Consider the following 16,760-nt stretch of genomic DNA (forward strand, 5'->3'; position numbering starts at 1 on the left):
AGCTCAGTTTTGGCCCTTGTTACCTGCTAGCTCTTCAGAGAATGATCCTCCCTTCTACTCTTGTCATTCCTACCCCTTCTGCTGTGGTGCAGTTGGGGTCTTGAGGAGGGACATGTCAGAGTAAGAGTAGCTCCAAGAAGCCATATCCTTGTAATTCCCCTGTTGAGCCAGAGACAGCCATGAACAGAACTTCTGGCCTGTCTGAGTCTCCTTTAACTCCTGTAATTCAGCCTTTTCTTCCCCATTTTTGATAATGGACTAAAATCCAGTAAGGACTGAATAGAAGATTGACTAAATTTTCTGAAAACTGTTTTTTACCTATATATTCTCTTGAAATCTCCCAGTGCTGGCACCCTTTGTAATTATTTCAGTCCTGAAGTACTCAAGTTTTCAGAAAGTTCTTGCCAAATCTCAAGTATATATATGATATTTTAAATATATGTATTTAGCATCTCTGGAAAATAACTCTTGAGTTCAAATGCTTTCATAATTATTTCTAAAAGATTAGAAGGAATAATTTTGTGTAAACCCTGCAGCCTAAGAGTTAAATTAGCTGGAAATCACTTATTTTTTGAAAATGACAGAAAGCAGCAGAGTATAAAACGTAACTGATTGTGGCATATTCTGTGAAAGCTTATGTGTTAGCTAATGCCTGGAAAATAACTGCTTTACTGAGTGTAAAACTAGCCACAGCAAGCTGCAAATTTTCAACACCTCAAAGTACTTAACAGAATTCTACCTGGAGAAACTTGTTTTCAGGAAGACTTTACTGCAAATTAGTGTTAATTTCTTAAGGGTTGTATTGGCTAATTATATATTACACACTTTTTGCAAAATGAGTGAATATTTACAGAAGGCAGAAGAGAGAAGTAAATATTGGTTACCTTTTCTCAAAATATGTATTTATTCAGTATTTCCAGATTTTAGAGACTTCTGAGATTTGCATATATTGTATTAGATTGTGAACATAGAAATTATAATTTGTCATAATTTTAAAGTGTGTTTCATTAACATGTCTAGCAGTATGCCTTAAGTAGTGGCTTTCTTTCACACATTCTTCAAATGTAAGTGTAATAAATTCTCCAAGCCTACCTGTTCAGTGTGCTCTGCACTTCAAGTGCTACTAATTAGAACTTGCATGTTTAGAACAAACTAATAAATAGGTAATACTTCACATAACATGTAGTGGTTCTTTTAAAATGTTTCCCATTCATGGTTTGCCCTATTATGAGAGAAAAAATATTGCAAGGTCTCAAACCATACTGTCAAATCATGTATGAAAAATGAGCATGTTTCACTGCCTCATCAGAAATTTTGTACAAGTTAGCACTGAACTAGTAACTTGTAACGTCTTACATCAAAGAAGTGCTTAGATTTTTAACCTCATTTCCAAACAGCATGTTTCTGATAATTTCTACTCCAACAGTCATTATTCTTAATAATGAGGATTTGAATGACCCAGATCTCTCTCAGATAGATATTCTAGTCCAATTCAATGTTTTTTTGCATCCGAGTCACTAATTGCAGGTTAGTTTTTATTTCCATTAACATCTTTTTACAAAGTTTTCTAAACCACAGATAATCAGAAGAATTACATATGTATGTGGGTAGTTTTAGTAAGAATTATTCATCAACTTAATTTAGTAATTAGGGATATACCTTACTATGTTGGTTATAATTTCATAAGTCTTGATGAATTTCACAGAGGAACATCTGCTGTTGAGTGTGCTGAATCTCATGGGGTTTCATGATAATAGCATTTTACATTTTGGGTCAGAATAGCCTGTATTAAAGGCTCATAGTAGAGAGCTGTTGAAGAGAAATATCCCACATGTACATCATCTGGGAACATGATGGAGCAAAAGGACTTACTTTAAAACCATGTCTAGCAGGGAGTCTTTGTTAGACAGGACAGGTAATGGTTACAGAATGGAAATAATTCCTGAGTCTTGTCAGAGGTAGATATGGGTCATCTTACGTCTTAAAATAAGAATTATTAACAGCTTATCTTGCAGAAGAAGCTAGTAATTACCAGGGTATTTGGGTCTCTATCATGTTAGAGGCTGCTTGCTGCCTCTCTCTGCTTATCCTCTCTGCTATTTTGGGCCTCTTGAGAATGGGTACTTGTAGGCAGGCATGACTCCACTACCCATAGATAAGGCTGCTCAACACTTCCCATCCTAGCATCTTAGTTAGTGTTTGTTATAACTCCAGCACTCATGATTTCAGAGTAAAACTGGTTATATAGAGTGTCTGCAGGCTGAAGGTTTTTTTGAGGAAAAAATATTCAAAACAGGTCGTAGAAAGGAGTCTGAGTGCAGGTATGTATTTGTATTCCTTATCTCCCTAGCATCTAGAGCAGAGGGCCTAAAGGCAAGCAGAGGATTTGGCAAGTTAATAACAGAACTGGAATAGGTAACAAATGGAGATTATAGATTATTGTTAAAGTTTCTTAGAAAATCTCTTCCCTAAAATTTGGTACAGTAAGGAATGGGACTGAGTTGTTGCAGGAATGGCTTTTGCTGTCTTAAAATGTGGTAAATGTGATGTGTAACCTGGTCAGAGTGTTTTTTTCTGCATTCCACACACACAAAAAAATAATCTCCATTGCAAAATTGCACAAGGTATGTTCTTCCACAGACAAGCAGTGAGCGAAGCTGTCCTGCTGTGTGCTCTAAATGGTTGATTAGTTGCTTTATTTTAGTTGCACTAACTGTATACTTACATTAATGCTAAGCTGTGGCCAAGCAGCTGTGCCTGCCTCTCATTAGGGTGTTTGAGCTCAACCAAAGTGCCAAGCACTTTAATAATGTGCCTCTATGGACCTTGTGCTGGACCTGGGTATGTCCAAACATGTCGGAGCAAGCCAGTTCTACTGGGGTGTTTGGGCTATAGCTGTATTTCACATCTCTTAGCCAATGGGGAAGAGCTCTGTATCTGTAAGAGATGCAGCAGAAATGTGTTAACTTTGAAAAGAGAGCTTGTTACTTGCTTTAGTAGTCTGTGTCCCTAAGTTAATGTATGTGCAGAGAAAATTATTATTCTTGTTTCAGTGGATCTGTGCTGCATGCCTCACCAGTAGGCCAGGAACACAAAGCAAAATGAAGGCATGAAAGCTCATTACAGCTCTCTGGGCAGCACAGCACTGTGTACTGGTTTCCACAGCATCAGCAGGAGTGATTTCTGGCCTCAATTTGAAACACCACCACTGCTTACTGACACTGCCATCTTACCTGTTGTGTGTTAGTCTCAGCCACAGAGGAAATGGTTCTCTGACATAGTTGCTGCAAGAGCACTTGTTCAAACTGAACCATATGAAAAATCCAGTGGGATGAGAATAAGCATTGTCCTGAGGAAATTCTTTTATTTGAAAGACTCTTACAACTGTTAGGAATTAATTCTTGATGCTATACTTATTAGCACACCATAAGAGATCTTTGTCTATTGGATATTATTTGGTACTCCATATTCTAATAGTTGCTAAAATTATTACCAATGTTACAGATATTTTTTTTAAAACTCACACAAACTAGAGTTTTGGAAATTCAGTTTAGATTCACAGGCTGTCACTGAATTCTGTGTTTGGGGACAGTGTTCGTGGCTTTGGTCCCTAGTGACATGCCACAAATTTAAAATAACATCATAGTTTTATGCCCTGTATTTTTTTAGCAATTACCAACTTTTCAATAAAATCTTACTAGTTCAGTGGCTACGAAGTTGGCTGTTAACATTCATTGCATAGTTTGGAGTACTGTTCTCCAAGCAGAACACTATTATTGGGAGGACAGTGGTTCTGGGTAGAACTAATCACGTGGAAGGTTCATCAGTTGGGCTCTTGGAAAAAGTATTTCCTCAAAATGAGTAAGAATGATGGATGTGTAATTGGGATGCTGCATTTAAAGCCATGCAAAATAGAAATCTTTCTAGTGTTAATTTTTAAGTTCTTGACAACAGGGAGATACATATATGTAGTTACAGATATGTATATATATATATATATACATATATATAAAAACTGCTGATATTTTTAATTTTTTTTTCTCCCAATTATTTTTTGGGCAGAGCTCTTACTTGTTTTCTCTCAAATAACAGCAACTCTATGTGGTTACCCACATGGCATTTACAAAAGTCTGTAGACTTGTTTACATGGTGAATAGACTTGTGTGCACACTGTGCATGTGTTTCTGGTATGAATTTTGTACAATTATATAGAAAATTCTAATTAAATAATTAGGCAAACTAGTTGAGATTTGTGTTCCTTGGTTTGCAGTATACTGCAAGTTAAAAGGAGGGTTACCAAGAAATGTTGGTTAGGTTATGTGAACAGGGTTACAGCTGATTGTTTCCATAAATTCAAATAATCAAACCACATCTTAATGATGCTGGTGAAAGAAATTTGTATTATTCCACAGATGTGAGCTCTGCTGTGCAGCCAACTCCATTTTATTTTTATTTTTTTCATTATTCTGTGCTTGATTTAGTGTGAACAGCTTTGTCAAAACACTGTATTATGCATGACATACATTTCTTTGGTCCCCTGCCTGCTCCCCAGAGCGTGCCAGGCACTGTCTGCAGCTCCGGATCCCTGGCCATGACTCAGTACACCCAGCACTGCTGTTTGCACGCCTGCTTGTTGCCTGCCAAGCCATGCCCTGTAAAGGCAAGGGCCTCACTGGGGTGCAGCAGCTGGGGAGCCTCTGGTCCTTAGTAGGGCTTCAAGTACCAAAAGCTGTCCTACCGTGGATGCTCTCAAATTCCAAGGTAAAGCCAAAGCTCCATCCCATCCTGTGACCAGGCAGAGCATGCCAAGCCATCCAGCAAAGATGTGTCGCTGTTGCATGGAGCATCTATCTCTGGGGATCATGGCAGGTGAGAGTGCTGACTACACTGGCTTTAGGTTGCATTTGGGCTTTGGATGTGCAACACTGCGGCTCTCAGCCCTGCCCTCCTGTTACCCCCCAGATTCTTTCACTTCCTTTGCTGGTAGTTTTATCATTATGACTATTCATAGCCACTAAATACTGCTGCTATCCTGCAGAAATCTGTGACAACTGAAAGTGACAGCTTCTGGTGGCACAACGGTGTGTGAGAGTTTAGGGCATCAGATTTCCAGTGGCTCTGCTGTCCTGCGTTGATTCCCACCCTGGATTTTCACCAGAGGTGTCTTGGTCCAGAGCCCACCTGCTGCTCTTGCATGAAGCTGTTGTGAAACAGAGCTGAGAAATCGGTTTTGGTGCAGCCAAAAATTCAAGCCCAGTATTCGTCCATTGAGTAGTGGGTTGTATATGAAGTGAAATACATAAAATTCAGTGTTAATTTAGCCGGAAACTGGTATTGTCTGTGTGTGGTGGTGACAGAAATGGATATGCACGTTTCTCAGCACATAATGTAGTTCATTTGTGATTGTCAAAGGGCAGCTGGTCTTTGCAAAACTAGTTCTTCTGTTTAATAGTGGCTATACTGGAAAGCTGATAATTTTTTAGGGCATTCATTTTGTTAACTCATTATTTAGAAACCACCAATACTAATTGCCATTCCTTTCTGAAGGAGGACCTTTGCAGGAGGATACCTTATTTTAATGCTACAAAGATCTAACAAACCTATAAAGTGGAATTATACAAACCCTATACTAATATTATTTCTTGGCAGCATATTAATTTCTAGGATAAAGACAAATAATTTTGGTTTTGGTTTGCTTAGCTTTTATCATAATTTAGAAGTCCCGCTGTCAATTTTCATAATGGAGAATATGCCTCTAACATCTGAAATGTGTTTTTTCAAAATTAGATTCTTATTGGGACATTCAGGATTTGCAGTATTAAGTAGTTTTGCACTTCACTACTATCAACGAGCAGAGATCTTGCTTATTTTGTGTTTCTTAGGGGTGGATGGAAAACAGGCAGTGTTCTCTAGGGCCATAATCTTGCTAGCAGCAGCTATTTGTCAGCCTAATGGTCCCACTGGTTGTTGGTGTGAAAGCTGTAGCTGATCTGTCTAGTCCTTTAACAATTAATCCATTCCAAGGCTGCTAAAAAGCACTTTTTTCTTTTTTTTTTTCAAAATTCACAAGAGACAGAATGCATTCTTATATTTTTTCCTCAAAAGAACAAATAGTTTTCAATCCAGAGAAAAATGTACAGAATCTGTATTAAATACTTGGGAAAAGTGCCCGTTTTCTAACAGTGAATGTTTCTGCTCAAGTATTTGCACTGGATTATAATGAAGCTTTGGTTAAGCAGATTAAATAGACAAAAAGCAGTGAAACTTCAAAGGCTGACCAAATGTGCTGAGGTTTTATTTCCCTGATCTGTAATGCCTGCTTTTGCCTTCCTGTCATTAGCACAGAAAAATAAGCCAGTCAAGCATAATGTGTTGTCCAACTGTAGTGCCTGTGTTGACTGATTTGTGATGGGGTTTTAGGTATGAGAATATAAGGGTTTTTTTCAGTGTAGCAGTAGATAATAGACCTGCTATAAGAGGGATTTTAAGAACAAGTGCACAGCTGAGAGCTCAGCTGTATTGTAGAGCTCTTTCTAGAAACCAAGATGCAAAAGCTTCCTTCCCAACACAATTATGAAGTCTGTGACTTAATCCAATGGTTCGTTAACTGATGTTACTGGAATCACACAAAAATAGCAAAGGAAACTCTGTTTCTACTAGAAATAAAGTGAAGCAGTACTCAGTGACATGCTACCAGAGTCCAAGAAGTTTTGATATTTCTAGATTATGTTTTTCAGTATTTTCTACAGGACAGTTAAATGTGCAGCGTCTATTACTATTTATATTTCAGAGTGTTTTCTGCACTGTGGGATTGATATGGTCACTTGTGTCACTCAGTCAAGGAGTTATCAGAGACAACACAAGTCTAAAGGGGAAAAATTATGTTTAACATAGAATCTGATAATAAAATCCAAATTAATGAAATATAATTAAAAATTAAAATATATCCTTTTAAAAGTAGATAAATGGTGTAAACTCTGTATCAGGTTCCTGTAAAGCTCATTTTATAATAATAAAGGTCATAAGCTAGTATGGTGTGTAGATGTGTAAGTAACATTAGGCAAAGCTGTAACACAGTGATTTGGACACTGTATGGCTTTGGGTTAATTTTGAAAAACTTGTGTAAATACAATCAAATGGACTATTTTTGGCTCTCTGGGTATTTTGAACAGAGTGAATATCTGCAAATTTGCAAAATCTGGTTCTGAACAGGTGAATGCCATTTGTTTGATGTAACCACCCACCTCCACATACTGCAGAGCTTCATGGATCTCCCTCTCCTGGGTGTTTCTTCGATACTTTTCTAGAACAGCACCTCAACAACTAGACTCTGATAGTATACAACTAAAGCAATTTTCTGAGCTCTGCTTTTAATAATACTAATGCTAAAAATTGTCATCTTGTTAAAGCCTTGCCAGAAAGCATAGAAAAACAACCTTTTAAATATTGTTTGGAACAAAGGCTTTTTAGGTTCATTTGAAGAAGGCATGTATGGAGTTGAGAATGGAAAACTGATCAAGTCACACAGCTTTTAGATTTTAAATTTAACACTCTCTTCTTCAAAATTCGCTACATAATCAAGGTCTTTATGCTAAATGCCTGAAATACATACCTTGTCATTCAGGAAGCAAGTAGCATTTTAAGCCATCTGAAGTTTTATATGATAAGTTCTTAATTCTGCCTTGCTCTGTGGTGCTATGAGCTCCCAAACAACTCCTTAAAATGAAATGAGGTGGTTCTGCCTTAGTAAATCAGAAGTGTCATAGAGTGGAGAGCAGAAGTGCAGGATCCCCCAGAGCATTGATTCTCAAGGCGTTCTGGCTCAGAGGCACCTGAAAGAGGCAAATGTTTACACAGGTGGACAGATTATGGCCAGCGTTTTTGTGAAGCAACTTATTTGTAATTATTTGCAATGAGTCGTCTTCTATTTCAGACATAATGGAGGAAACTAAGAAGGCAGACAGGAGCTAACAAGTCAACAAAGTAACTTCAGAAACAGTTCTTGCCTCACACAAGAAAAAAGTTTAACTACCACACCCTATATTCATCGTGCTGCAGACTGTACAGCACTTAAGGGGCTAGTCCCCTCTTGAAGCTGTTGCCAGACAGGCTGACAGGGCATTCGTCTGGCAGAAATCTGCAGCTGACTTTCTTTGGTCAGGAAATCAGCAAGGTTTTCAGTTCCTTCTCTAGGACAGACCCCTTTTTTATTTTTTTTGTGGAAGGCACCTTGAAAGTTCTCATGTCATTTTTAGCTTTTGTCTGAGCAAAAATTTCATTTCACTTTCACAGAGGAGACTAAAGCAAAGCATGTGACATTTGCTTGATACTTAAATGACTTAAGACAATTCCCTAGTTCAAACTCAGAAGGAGCAGCTTTCATCACCAAGGCAAAGTTACCAGTGTCATCAAATTGTGAGTGTTTTGTATTATTTTTCATTCCTTTAACATTAAAAGGCTGCTTTTCAGTTTACTTTTTAAAATTCACCACTAAATAGTGGTTTATTATTGCAATAATTGTGATACTTTGCCTTGGTGATGGTTGCAGGGACAGAGAAGGCCTCTGGTCTGCAGGCATGAAACTAGGAAACTGTCCTGCAGCTATTTCTGAGCTCACTCAACTGGCCTACACTTCTGCAATAGACTTTGTAACCACTCTTATTTTGTTCTAGCTTGCCTACACATAGTTGTTTTTAAAATGGCTGTGGGGTTGGTCTAACTTCTGGTTTGCAAACACAATACAGAGTAGGCCGACACAATTTTGTTTTGTCTTCAAAGTTGTTTTCCTCCTCCTGTTTCACAGATATATACCATGCCTGAAGAGTTTGTACGTATTCTGTTAAATGTTATTTCAATTTAAGAAATGTCTCCTCCTGAAACCCATCTCCTTATGAGTAAGGTGCTGCAGGGATGACTGGAACTTTATTTACAACAGGAAGAAAATTATTTTGAGAAGATGGTTCATCAAATTGGGGAAGTTCTTGGTAGCCATTTTCTACATACAAAGAACAATACTAAAGTATTATGTGGATTAAATACTATTAATCTATTTATGTCACAGTTTATGTTGGTTTTCTGTACTATTTTTGGTCCATTTACTGTTTAACAAAATATGAAGCAGCAGCTGCATTTTTGGTAGACTTTCAGATAAACACTAACGTCAAGACCAGCATGTTCACTCATAAAGCTTTTTACATGCATTTGAGGTTTGAATTTTATTCAAGTCACAGAAAATTCACATCACCTGCTTGCTTTGTGAGTAGTTCTATCTGTCATTTAAAAGTGATTTAATAGATTCAGTGCTTGTTTTTAAAAATAGTAATTGAAAATAGAAGGTAAATGTTACTGTATCTGCCACAGAGAAATATTTCAGTACATTTCTTCTTATTTTTTCCTTCCTTTTAAGGGTCAAAAGGCTTGGATAGAGAAGACCTTTTCAAAAAGAGAATGCGTCTATGTAATTGCCAACAACAAAGACAGTACAAGGTAACACTTCAAGTTTTTGGTTTTGCCAACGGAAAATGTTGATACTGAAGAAACTGAACTTGATTTGGATTTAGACATGTGAAACTGAGAGCCAGTTTAAAGGGAGATGACAGAGGAAGCAAAGTGCAAGACATGCACTCAGATCTGTACAGAACCATGGGACGTCATACAGAGAGGATGTGGCTGGGCAGCAGGAGAGGCAGTGAGCTGTTAGCATCTAGGTTTGCAAACCAGAACATAGGTTCATATTGAAATCTGAAAGCAAGGATGTAATTATGTGTACTATGAATCAAGGACCGTTCCCTGTCCTTTAGTCTGGAACAGCTTTCCAGTGTATTACAGAAATGAAGTATTTTATTTTTGCTTGTTAAGAAACACCTGTGGGCTGTTAATTCTGGCATATATGTGTAGGCAAATACAACAGATATTACCTAGAAGAGGTGTTCCTATGATTCATGTAGAACAAGGCATGGTCAATTGAAAATCTAATTTTTTATTTTTATTTTTTTACACCACCATTTGAAGTTGAAGACACTATACCTAAAGTCACTTCAAATTTAACCTTGCAGGTGCTGCTGTGGCCAGCTCATTACCCAACATATTCCACCCCCTCCAAGTACCACAGCTAATAAAAATGGAGAAGAAGCAAAGCAAGTAGAAGCTCAGCCAGAGAAATGGTCGGTCAGTAAACACACACAAACTTACCCAACTGATGCCTATGGAAACCTTGAATTCCAGGGAGGAGGACACTCAAATAAGGCCATGGTAAGAAGCATAGGCTAAGGTATTAATCTGATATGTTAGCTTAGTAGATATATGTCAGGATTCTAGCTCTCTCAGTGCATAATTCATTGACATCAAAGAAAGTCTCTTTTGCAGTCTCTAAATTAGAAAGTGTGGAAAGAATGCTCAAAGACAGGAGAAAGAAAAGACGAGAAAAATAATACCTACTTAGGAAGCACCTTACAGTATATTGGTGAAACAGTTTCATTTAAATCACTGTCAGTAAATATCAGCTAAGGAGGCAGCTGCATGTATTAATAGCCAAAATTCTATTTGTTTGTATTAGATTTGTGGGCCAAGTAACCCAGTGTAGATAAAGATTTTTTTTTTTTTTTTTCCCAAAGGTCTGGAGTCTAATAAAAGTAGAAATTAATCTTGCCTTCCTGAAAGACAGAGGCCTGACAGAGCTGGAAAGCAGGCTGTTCTGCTTTCTTAGCAATGAAAATAACAGCAAATGAAGCTTCTGCAAAAAATCTTTCTGTTTTGCCCCTCTTCTGAACGAATCCAAACCTAGATTTGGGTTTTTGCCCATTTGCTTTCTTGTCTCTATGCTGAGACTGCCTCTTGAGACAAACTGTGCTGCAAAAACTTGTCCAAAATGTATGAGAGAGGATGGTGGGTTTTGTTAGTGGTGATTTACTTGTTTTTAAAGCAGAAGTAAATGTGAGTTTATTTCATAGCTTTCTTGCGTAGAGTAGTAGTTTTAAAAGAAATCACAATCATGGAACTAAACTGAGAAGAATGAAGATCATTGCTGTGGAGGCAGAAATATGTACATCAACAGTGGATGGGATAAAATGGAATATTAGGCTCCTATTTCTTATGAAGATTGTTGTGTCTCTTTGGGAGTCATCCAGACTTGGGAAACTGTTCTTTTCTTCCCCACATAAGTCTAAACCGGTAGCCCCCCCGGTACCGGCTTGCGACACCAGAGGTTTTAAGAACAATACAAAACACCTTCCAGTCAATATAAATAGGTGGCTTCCAAGAATGCAGATTTGTAGTAAAGAGCTTTGGATCGGTTAATTGCAGTCAGTTTTGCAGGTGAAGAGAGGAAAATTGTGCTTTTAAAACTCATGAGGTGGATGGTAAATGCTCAATGGCAAAGTGAAAGGTTTCAACCTACTTTTTCTAATCATAAGCAGCAGAGAAATTTAATAATGTGTTGCTTAAAAATTGTAAAGCCTTTGCTTCAAGATGGAAAGCTTAATATAATCATTCTTTGCTCAGTCCATAGACAATTTACAGAGCAGATGGAGTGATAATATTATACATTGCTCTCTGCAGTATATCCGTGTGTCATATGACACTAAACCAGATTCTCTACTGCATCTCATGGTGAAAGACTGGCAACTGGAGCTACCCAAACTTTTAATCTCTGTCCATGGAGGCCTCCAGAACTTTGAAATGCAACCTAAATTGAAGCAAGTATTTGGAAAAGGTCTGATAAAGGCTGCCATGACCACAGGAGCTTGGATTTTCACTGGAGGTGTTAGTACAGGTAAGCATTTACCAGCATTTTAGTTTACTTAGGAATTTAGTGATGTTCATCCACTAATCTTTCCCACAGGCAGAAGATTTCACTCCACATGAATGAGTCATTAGCCACTAGACCAAAAAAGGAGCATTGTAATCATTTGTGTTACTCTCCTGCCCAGCCCCTAAGATTTTTCTGGGTCAGCATCAATTTGCATTACTCAGTGTTTCCCCTGAAAAAAAAAAAGGTCAGCCTTAGTTTCAGTACCAAGTAATCTACCACTAGTTATAATACATGTTTTTCAGTGGTTGGTTATTCCTTGTAATTAATAAATTCGTTCAAAACTTGCCTGGCTTTGGCTTGCTACTGTGGTTTTTGGTGGTGTTTTTTGTTTGGTTGGGTTTTTTTTTGTTCAGAGACCTTTCTGTTACTAAATGTGTATTTCCTGAGCATGTTTTCCTATACAGCACTTTTGCAAACTGCACTGGCTGAGTTCTATAAAATTCTCACACTAAGCATGTTTTCCAGTCCTTCAGTCATTATCTCACCTCTGCTTTGAACTCTGTTTTTTCAACAGTCTTCTTGAATTTTGGACACTGCAATGTTTGAGGCAGTGCTTGATGAAGCTTTTAATCCCTGAAGTAGACACCCTTTCTGCTTCCATTTGACAGTTCTCTGTTGATGCAGCCAAGGATTGAGTTAGTCTGTAGGCTGTGTGATCTCTCTGAGAGTTAGTGATTAATTGATAATCCACCTTAAATGCCATGTTCCTGAGTCACTGTCTCCGTGGGGTCACCCACTACCACACATGTACATGGCTCTGTCCTCTAATTATGTAAGGTACTTAAATGAATGACTGTGAATTAGTAATCTTGAAACACAAACCTGAAGTCAATTGTAAACATCTCTACTTGAAGTCGTATCACTCTTCCATTGGCATTTTCCTCTGGGTCATCTGGCCACCTGAAACCCCATTTCTGTGTTTCCTTTTTGACCATATCCAAAACATCACTTTTACAGCAACTCCACGTAACTCCACCAGGAGGTTTTTGTCATTGTGGCAAATTAAGTAACTGGGTAAGTCTTTCAAAGACTTCATTGAATTCAGAACAAAGGTGTGAAAAGGCAGTAAGATTTACACACAACTATTACAAAAGAAAAGTGTGGGTTTGTCTGCATTGCACGTTCAATTGTAGAGATACCAGCTTAGCAGTCCAGAAAAGCAGGTAGCTCCGTGACAGGCAAGAAGAAAATTCTATTGTTTAGTAATGTCTCAAAAGTGCCAAGAGTGAAATAGATTAATTGCCTCTGTAGGTGTCATTCGTCACGTGGGAGATGCCTTGAAAGATCATTCTTCCAAATCCAGAGGACGGATATGTGCCATAGGAATTGCACCGTGGGGCATTGTAGAAAACAAGGAAGATCTGATGGGAAAAGATGTAAGTCTTTAATGAAACTCCTATGTAATTAGCAATGGCAGCTGTGTAACAAAATACACTGTTGGTCTTTTTGGAGCATAAATATTTTCAGTGTTTCTAAAGCATGCCTAAGGACTGAAATTGAACAATTTCTTGAAGTAAAGCTGTTGTTTAAATGTATTTATCAGGTTGTCATATAGACCTGAAAGTAAATATGGGGACATTGAGGTTTCTGTTGCTTGCAATAGCAGAAGCCCTAACTTGAGTGTGGCATACTGAGACTTCTGTAAATCATGTAAGGGCCTTTCTGCATACAAGACTGGCATTTATTGTAGTTGGGTACTCTGCAATGGCATATCAATTACTAGGGACTCCAGATGAGAGTCTGTTTTCTAGTGCAGTAAGAGGTTTATGTAACATGGTGTGTGATCAAGGAGAGTACTTTAATGAGCTTAAGGGAACATGCAGGAAGGTGCACAGATGTGACTGTCACCCTCCAAAGAAAAGACTGCTGTGCAGAGTTTAAGTTTTGAATGTAAGAGCAAGCTCAATTTCTAATTCTTCTCTATTTTTGGTTATAAAGGTTTGGTTGATTTATTTCCTCACAAGGCATGTGTGTCTTTCAGGCGGTGGGGATTTTCACATTTAGTTCTTAGTTCTAATCTAAGTTCATTTATCCTTTTGACACACAGGTAACACGGGTTTACCAAACCATGTCAAACCCTCTAAGTAAGCTCTCTGTGCTCAACAGTTCCCATACCCACTTCATTCTGGCAGACAATGGCACACTAGGTAAATATGGAGCTGAAGTAAAGCTACGACGTCAGTTGGAAAAACACATTTCCCTCCAGAAAATTAATACACGTAAGTACAGCAGGGCAAAATAATACCTTAAAGGGAGGGAAGAGGGGTTTGAAATACTTCAAGGTATTGAAATTAAATGCTTCTTCTGGGTATTTCTAGCAGGAATTTGATGAGGATTGTGTGACTAACTAGAACATATGCCGTCTGATAAGTGGCGAAAGAGCCCACAGAAAACCCTGAAAAGTAAGAAGTTAATAAAGGAAGGAAGAGAAGTTGGCAAATAATATTGAGGAGAAGCTTCAAAGCAGTAAGAATTTAAGGAAGAGATAAAGAATTTGTGTGCTTCTAGCTAGAATTCATAAGCATCAGTAAATACACAGAATGGGGTGATTCTGTAGCAGTTCCTGTTTGCAGGAATCCTGTGCAGCTCAATGGTTTCTGATTCCAAATGTTCCTGCTAACATTTTATTTTCTCTTTTATATTAATTTGTTTCATTTGAAATATCATACTCAAAATTCTTTGATATTCAATATAAACTCAGCTGGGATTTATTTATATTTTTTAATGAAGCCATTATCAAGATAATATTTTACATCGGTGCTTTAATATTTAGAGTTTTTTGCAGTTTTAAAATTTCTGCCAGCTGTTACAACCTCTCTAAAACAACTTTCTAGAATGATTTTTTGTCATTACCTAGAAGAAAAATCTTTTAACACACATTTCTTCATTAACATTTTTGTGGAAAAAAATATTTTTTTAACAATTAAATAGATAGAAAATGTTAGTAGCTGTCATTTGCCAATGGCTTTTTTAAAAGGCCATAACAATAACCTTAATTTAACATAGTCCAAAAATTTAATAGTTTTTTAATCCACACTTCAATTGAGAGCTACTGGAGAATAGATATTAGCTCTACCATTTGCCCTTCTGAGTTCTTAAAGATGCTGTTGTAACTTGTGTAGGCCAGCATAAATAAGAAAAATCAAACATTTAGAATGGCAATTGCATTGAACTCTACCAAAGTTTCTAATAGGGTTTAAGTGCTCTTGTGTGTAGAGCAGAAAAATGAAGCAAGAGTGCCAGGTAAATCTGAAAGGCACAGCTAGAGATCAGCCACAAGATTTCTAAACATTTTGGAAAGTCTTTAAGTAGTGCTTTTTTCCTACAATAGCTTCACCAAAATTACGCCCTTTGCTGTTGAGTGTGGAGACAGTGCCATGCACTGTTGCCCAGAGACATGAAAAATATCAAACATTGGCTGTCTTGGTCTTCTGCAGAAGTGCTGGGAGAGTGTAATGTTGTAAAGGTGAACACTGGCTTGGAAGATAAGGTAGTCTGGGCCCAGAGATGAGCTGACCTGTATAATTTCTTTTAATACCGCTTGGGCTGGAGGTGTTGGTTCTGATTTAGATAGCATTTGGTGATTTTTGTCATGAGAAGGGCACAGCTGGGAATACACACAGGAGTTGCCCTTCTGTGAAGAGCTGCTGTACAGCTACTGGTAACAACATGCAGGGAGTTGTTTTGTTTCTTTTTAATCACTTCATGCACAGGCACATCTTCTGGAAGTCTCAGCAGGAAGCACTAAGGATTTCATGGACACACAGGCTGGCCCATGCTCTGTGACTTCTTATCAGAGCTGGGGTATCCTGACAGGAGGATGTCAGGAAGCTTCTGGTTTTACTGTGCATGGTATTCCTGTTCTTCAGAGAGGAATCCAGGTTGAAAATAACTCTTTTACACGTTCTCAGCCGTACAACAAGTGCATCTTCTTTGTAAGGAGCTGGTCATTTTGTAGATTCAGAATTAATTAAAATGCTTATTATAGTAGGATTAGTCAGCCTTCAGGTAATGTTTTGTCCTTCATTTCCCTGAGTATGTTGTGACCAAGGCTACTGAGACCATGTGACCTGTGGGCTTCCCTTTGTCATCCTATGCCTGGAGATCACAGTGAGGCAGGGACAGCAAAGGGATGCTCAGCTGTCGTCTTTTCCATCGGCCATCTCATCCTCATGATAAAGAATAGTTTCATATTTTTTATCTTAGAAGAAATCATAGGTATATGTCACCTCACTGAAGATTTCCTGTAGGTAACTAGTGAAGAGTTAAAGCATCAAAGACCATAGCTGGGAGCCATCTGAGAAACACTGAAGCTGATGAAGTAATAGGAGAATAATGTTAGCTGTTTTATCTGTACGTGGTTTCTGTTGGAAGAGTTTATAAACTTTTCACCAACACTGAGTGAATGAATTGTCAGTATGGAGCTGACGGAAAAGAAAGGGCAGAGGGACATCTCACTCTTTTCCTTTTGGGACTATGAAAGGGCATATAGACACTTTACCTGATGTTGGCCGTGAAGTGGCCATAATTTTTCCTAACTGCTCCCATTGGAAGTGATGCTGTAACACAGAAATCACATCCTCTCATAACATCTCAACCTCTTCAACTAAGTTTCAGTTACACTTCTTTTCTTGTTTCTGTTCTTCTGTGTGTTGCAGGATTGGGGCAAGGTGTTCCTGTAGTTGGGCTCATAGTGGAAGGGGGTCCTAATGTGATCTCCATTGTTTTAGAGTGTCTTCGAGAAGAACCCCCTCTCCCTGTTGTGATATGTGATGGTAGTGGACGAGCATCCGATATTATTTCATTTGCACACAAGTATTCTGAGGAAGGAGGGTAAGATTCTGAGATCGTCACCAAAGCTGTGTCTTGCTTGAGAGGATGCTGTAGGACTATATGCCTTACTTTCATTAAAACTTCATTAAGAAAACATGTCTGGGACAAAATGCTACTA

The 16,760-nt window shown here is 38.1% G+C and overlaps 1 protein-coding gene across 1 annotated transcript in view; it reads left to right on the top strand.

Annotated features, from left to right (window-relative positions):
* TRPM1 (transient receptor potential cation channel subfamily M member 1) overlaps positions 1–16,760 on the top strand; it is a 90,643-nt gene that overhangs the window by 39,643 nt on the left and 34,240 nt on the right. Inside the window, exons 4-10 of the mRNA XM_051628527.1 lie at positions 7,748–7,797; positions 9,407–9,486; positions 10,056–10,251; positions 11,557–11,770; positions 13,061–13,185; positions 13,857–14,028; positions 16,468–16,642. Coding sequence (XP_051484487.1) covers positions 7,748–7,797; positions 9,407–9,486; positions 10,056–10,251; positions 11,557–11,770; positions 13,061–13,185; positions 13,857–14,028; positions 16,468–16,642 — 1,012 coding nt within the window. The remainder of the gene's footprint in view (positions 1–7,747; positions 7,798–9,406; positions 9,487–10,055; positions 10,252–11,556; positions 11,771–13,060; positions 13,186–13,856; positions 14,029–16,467; positions 16,643–16,760) is intronic.

This window comes from Apus apus, chromosome 10 (genome assembly GCF_020740795.1).
Source record: "Apus apus isolate bApuApu2 chromosome 10, bApuApu2.pri.cur, whole genome shotgun sequence".
In the NCBI taxonomy this organism is placed as follows: Eukaryota; Metazoa; Chordata; class Aves; order Apodiformes; family Apodidae; genus Apus; species Apus apus.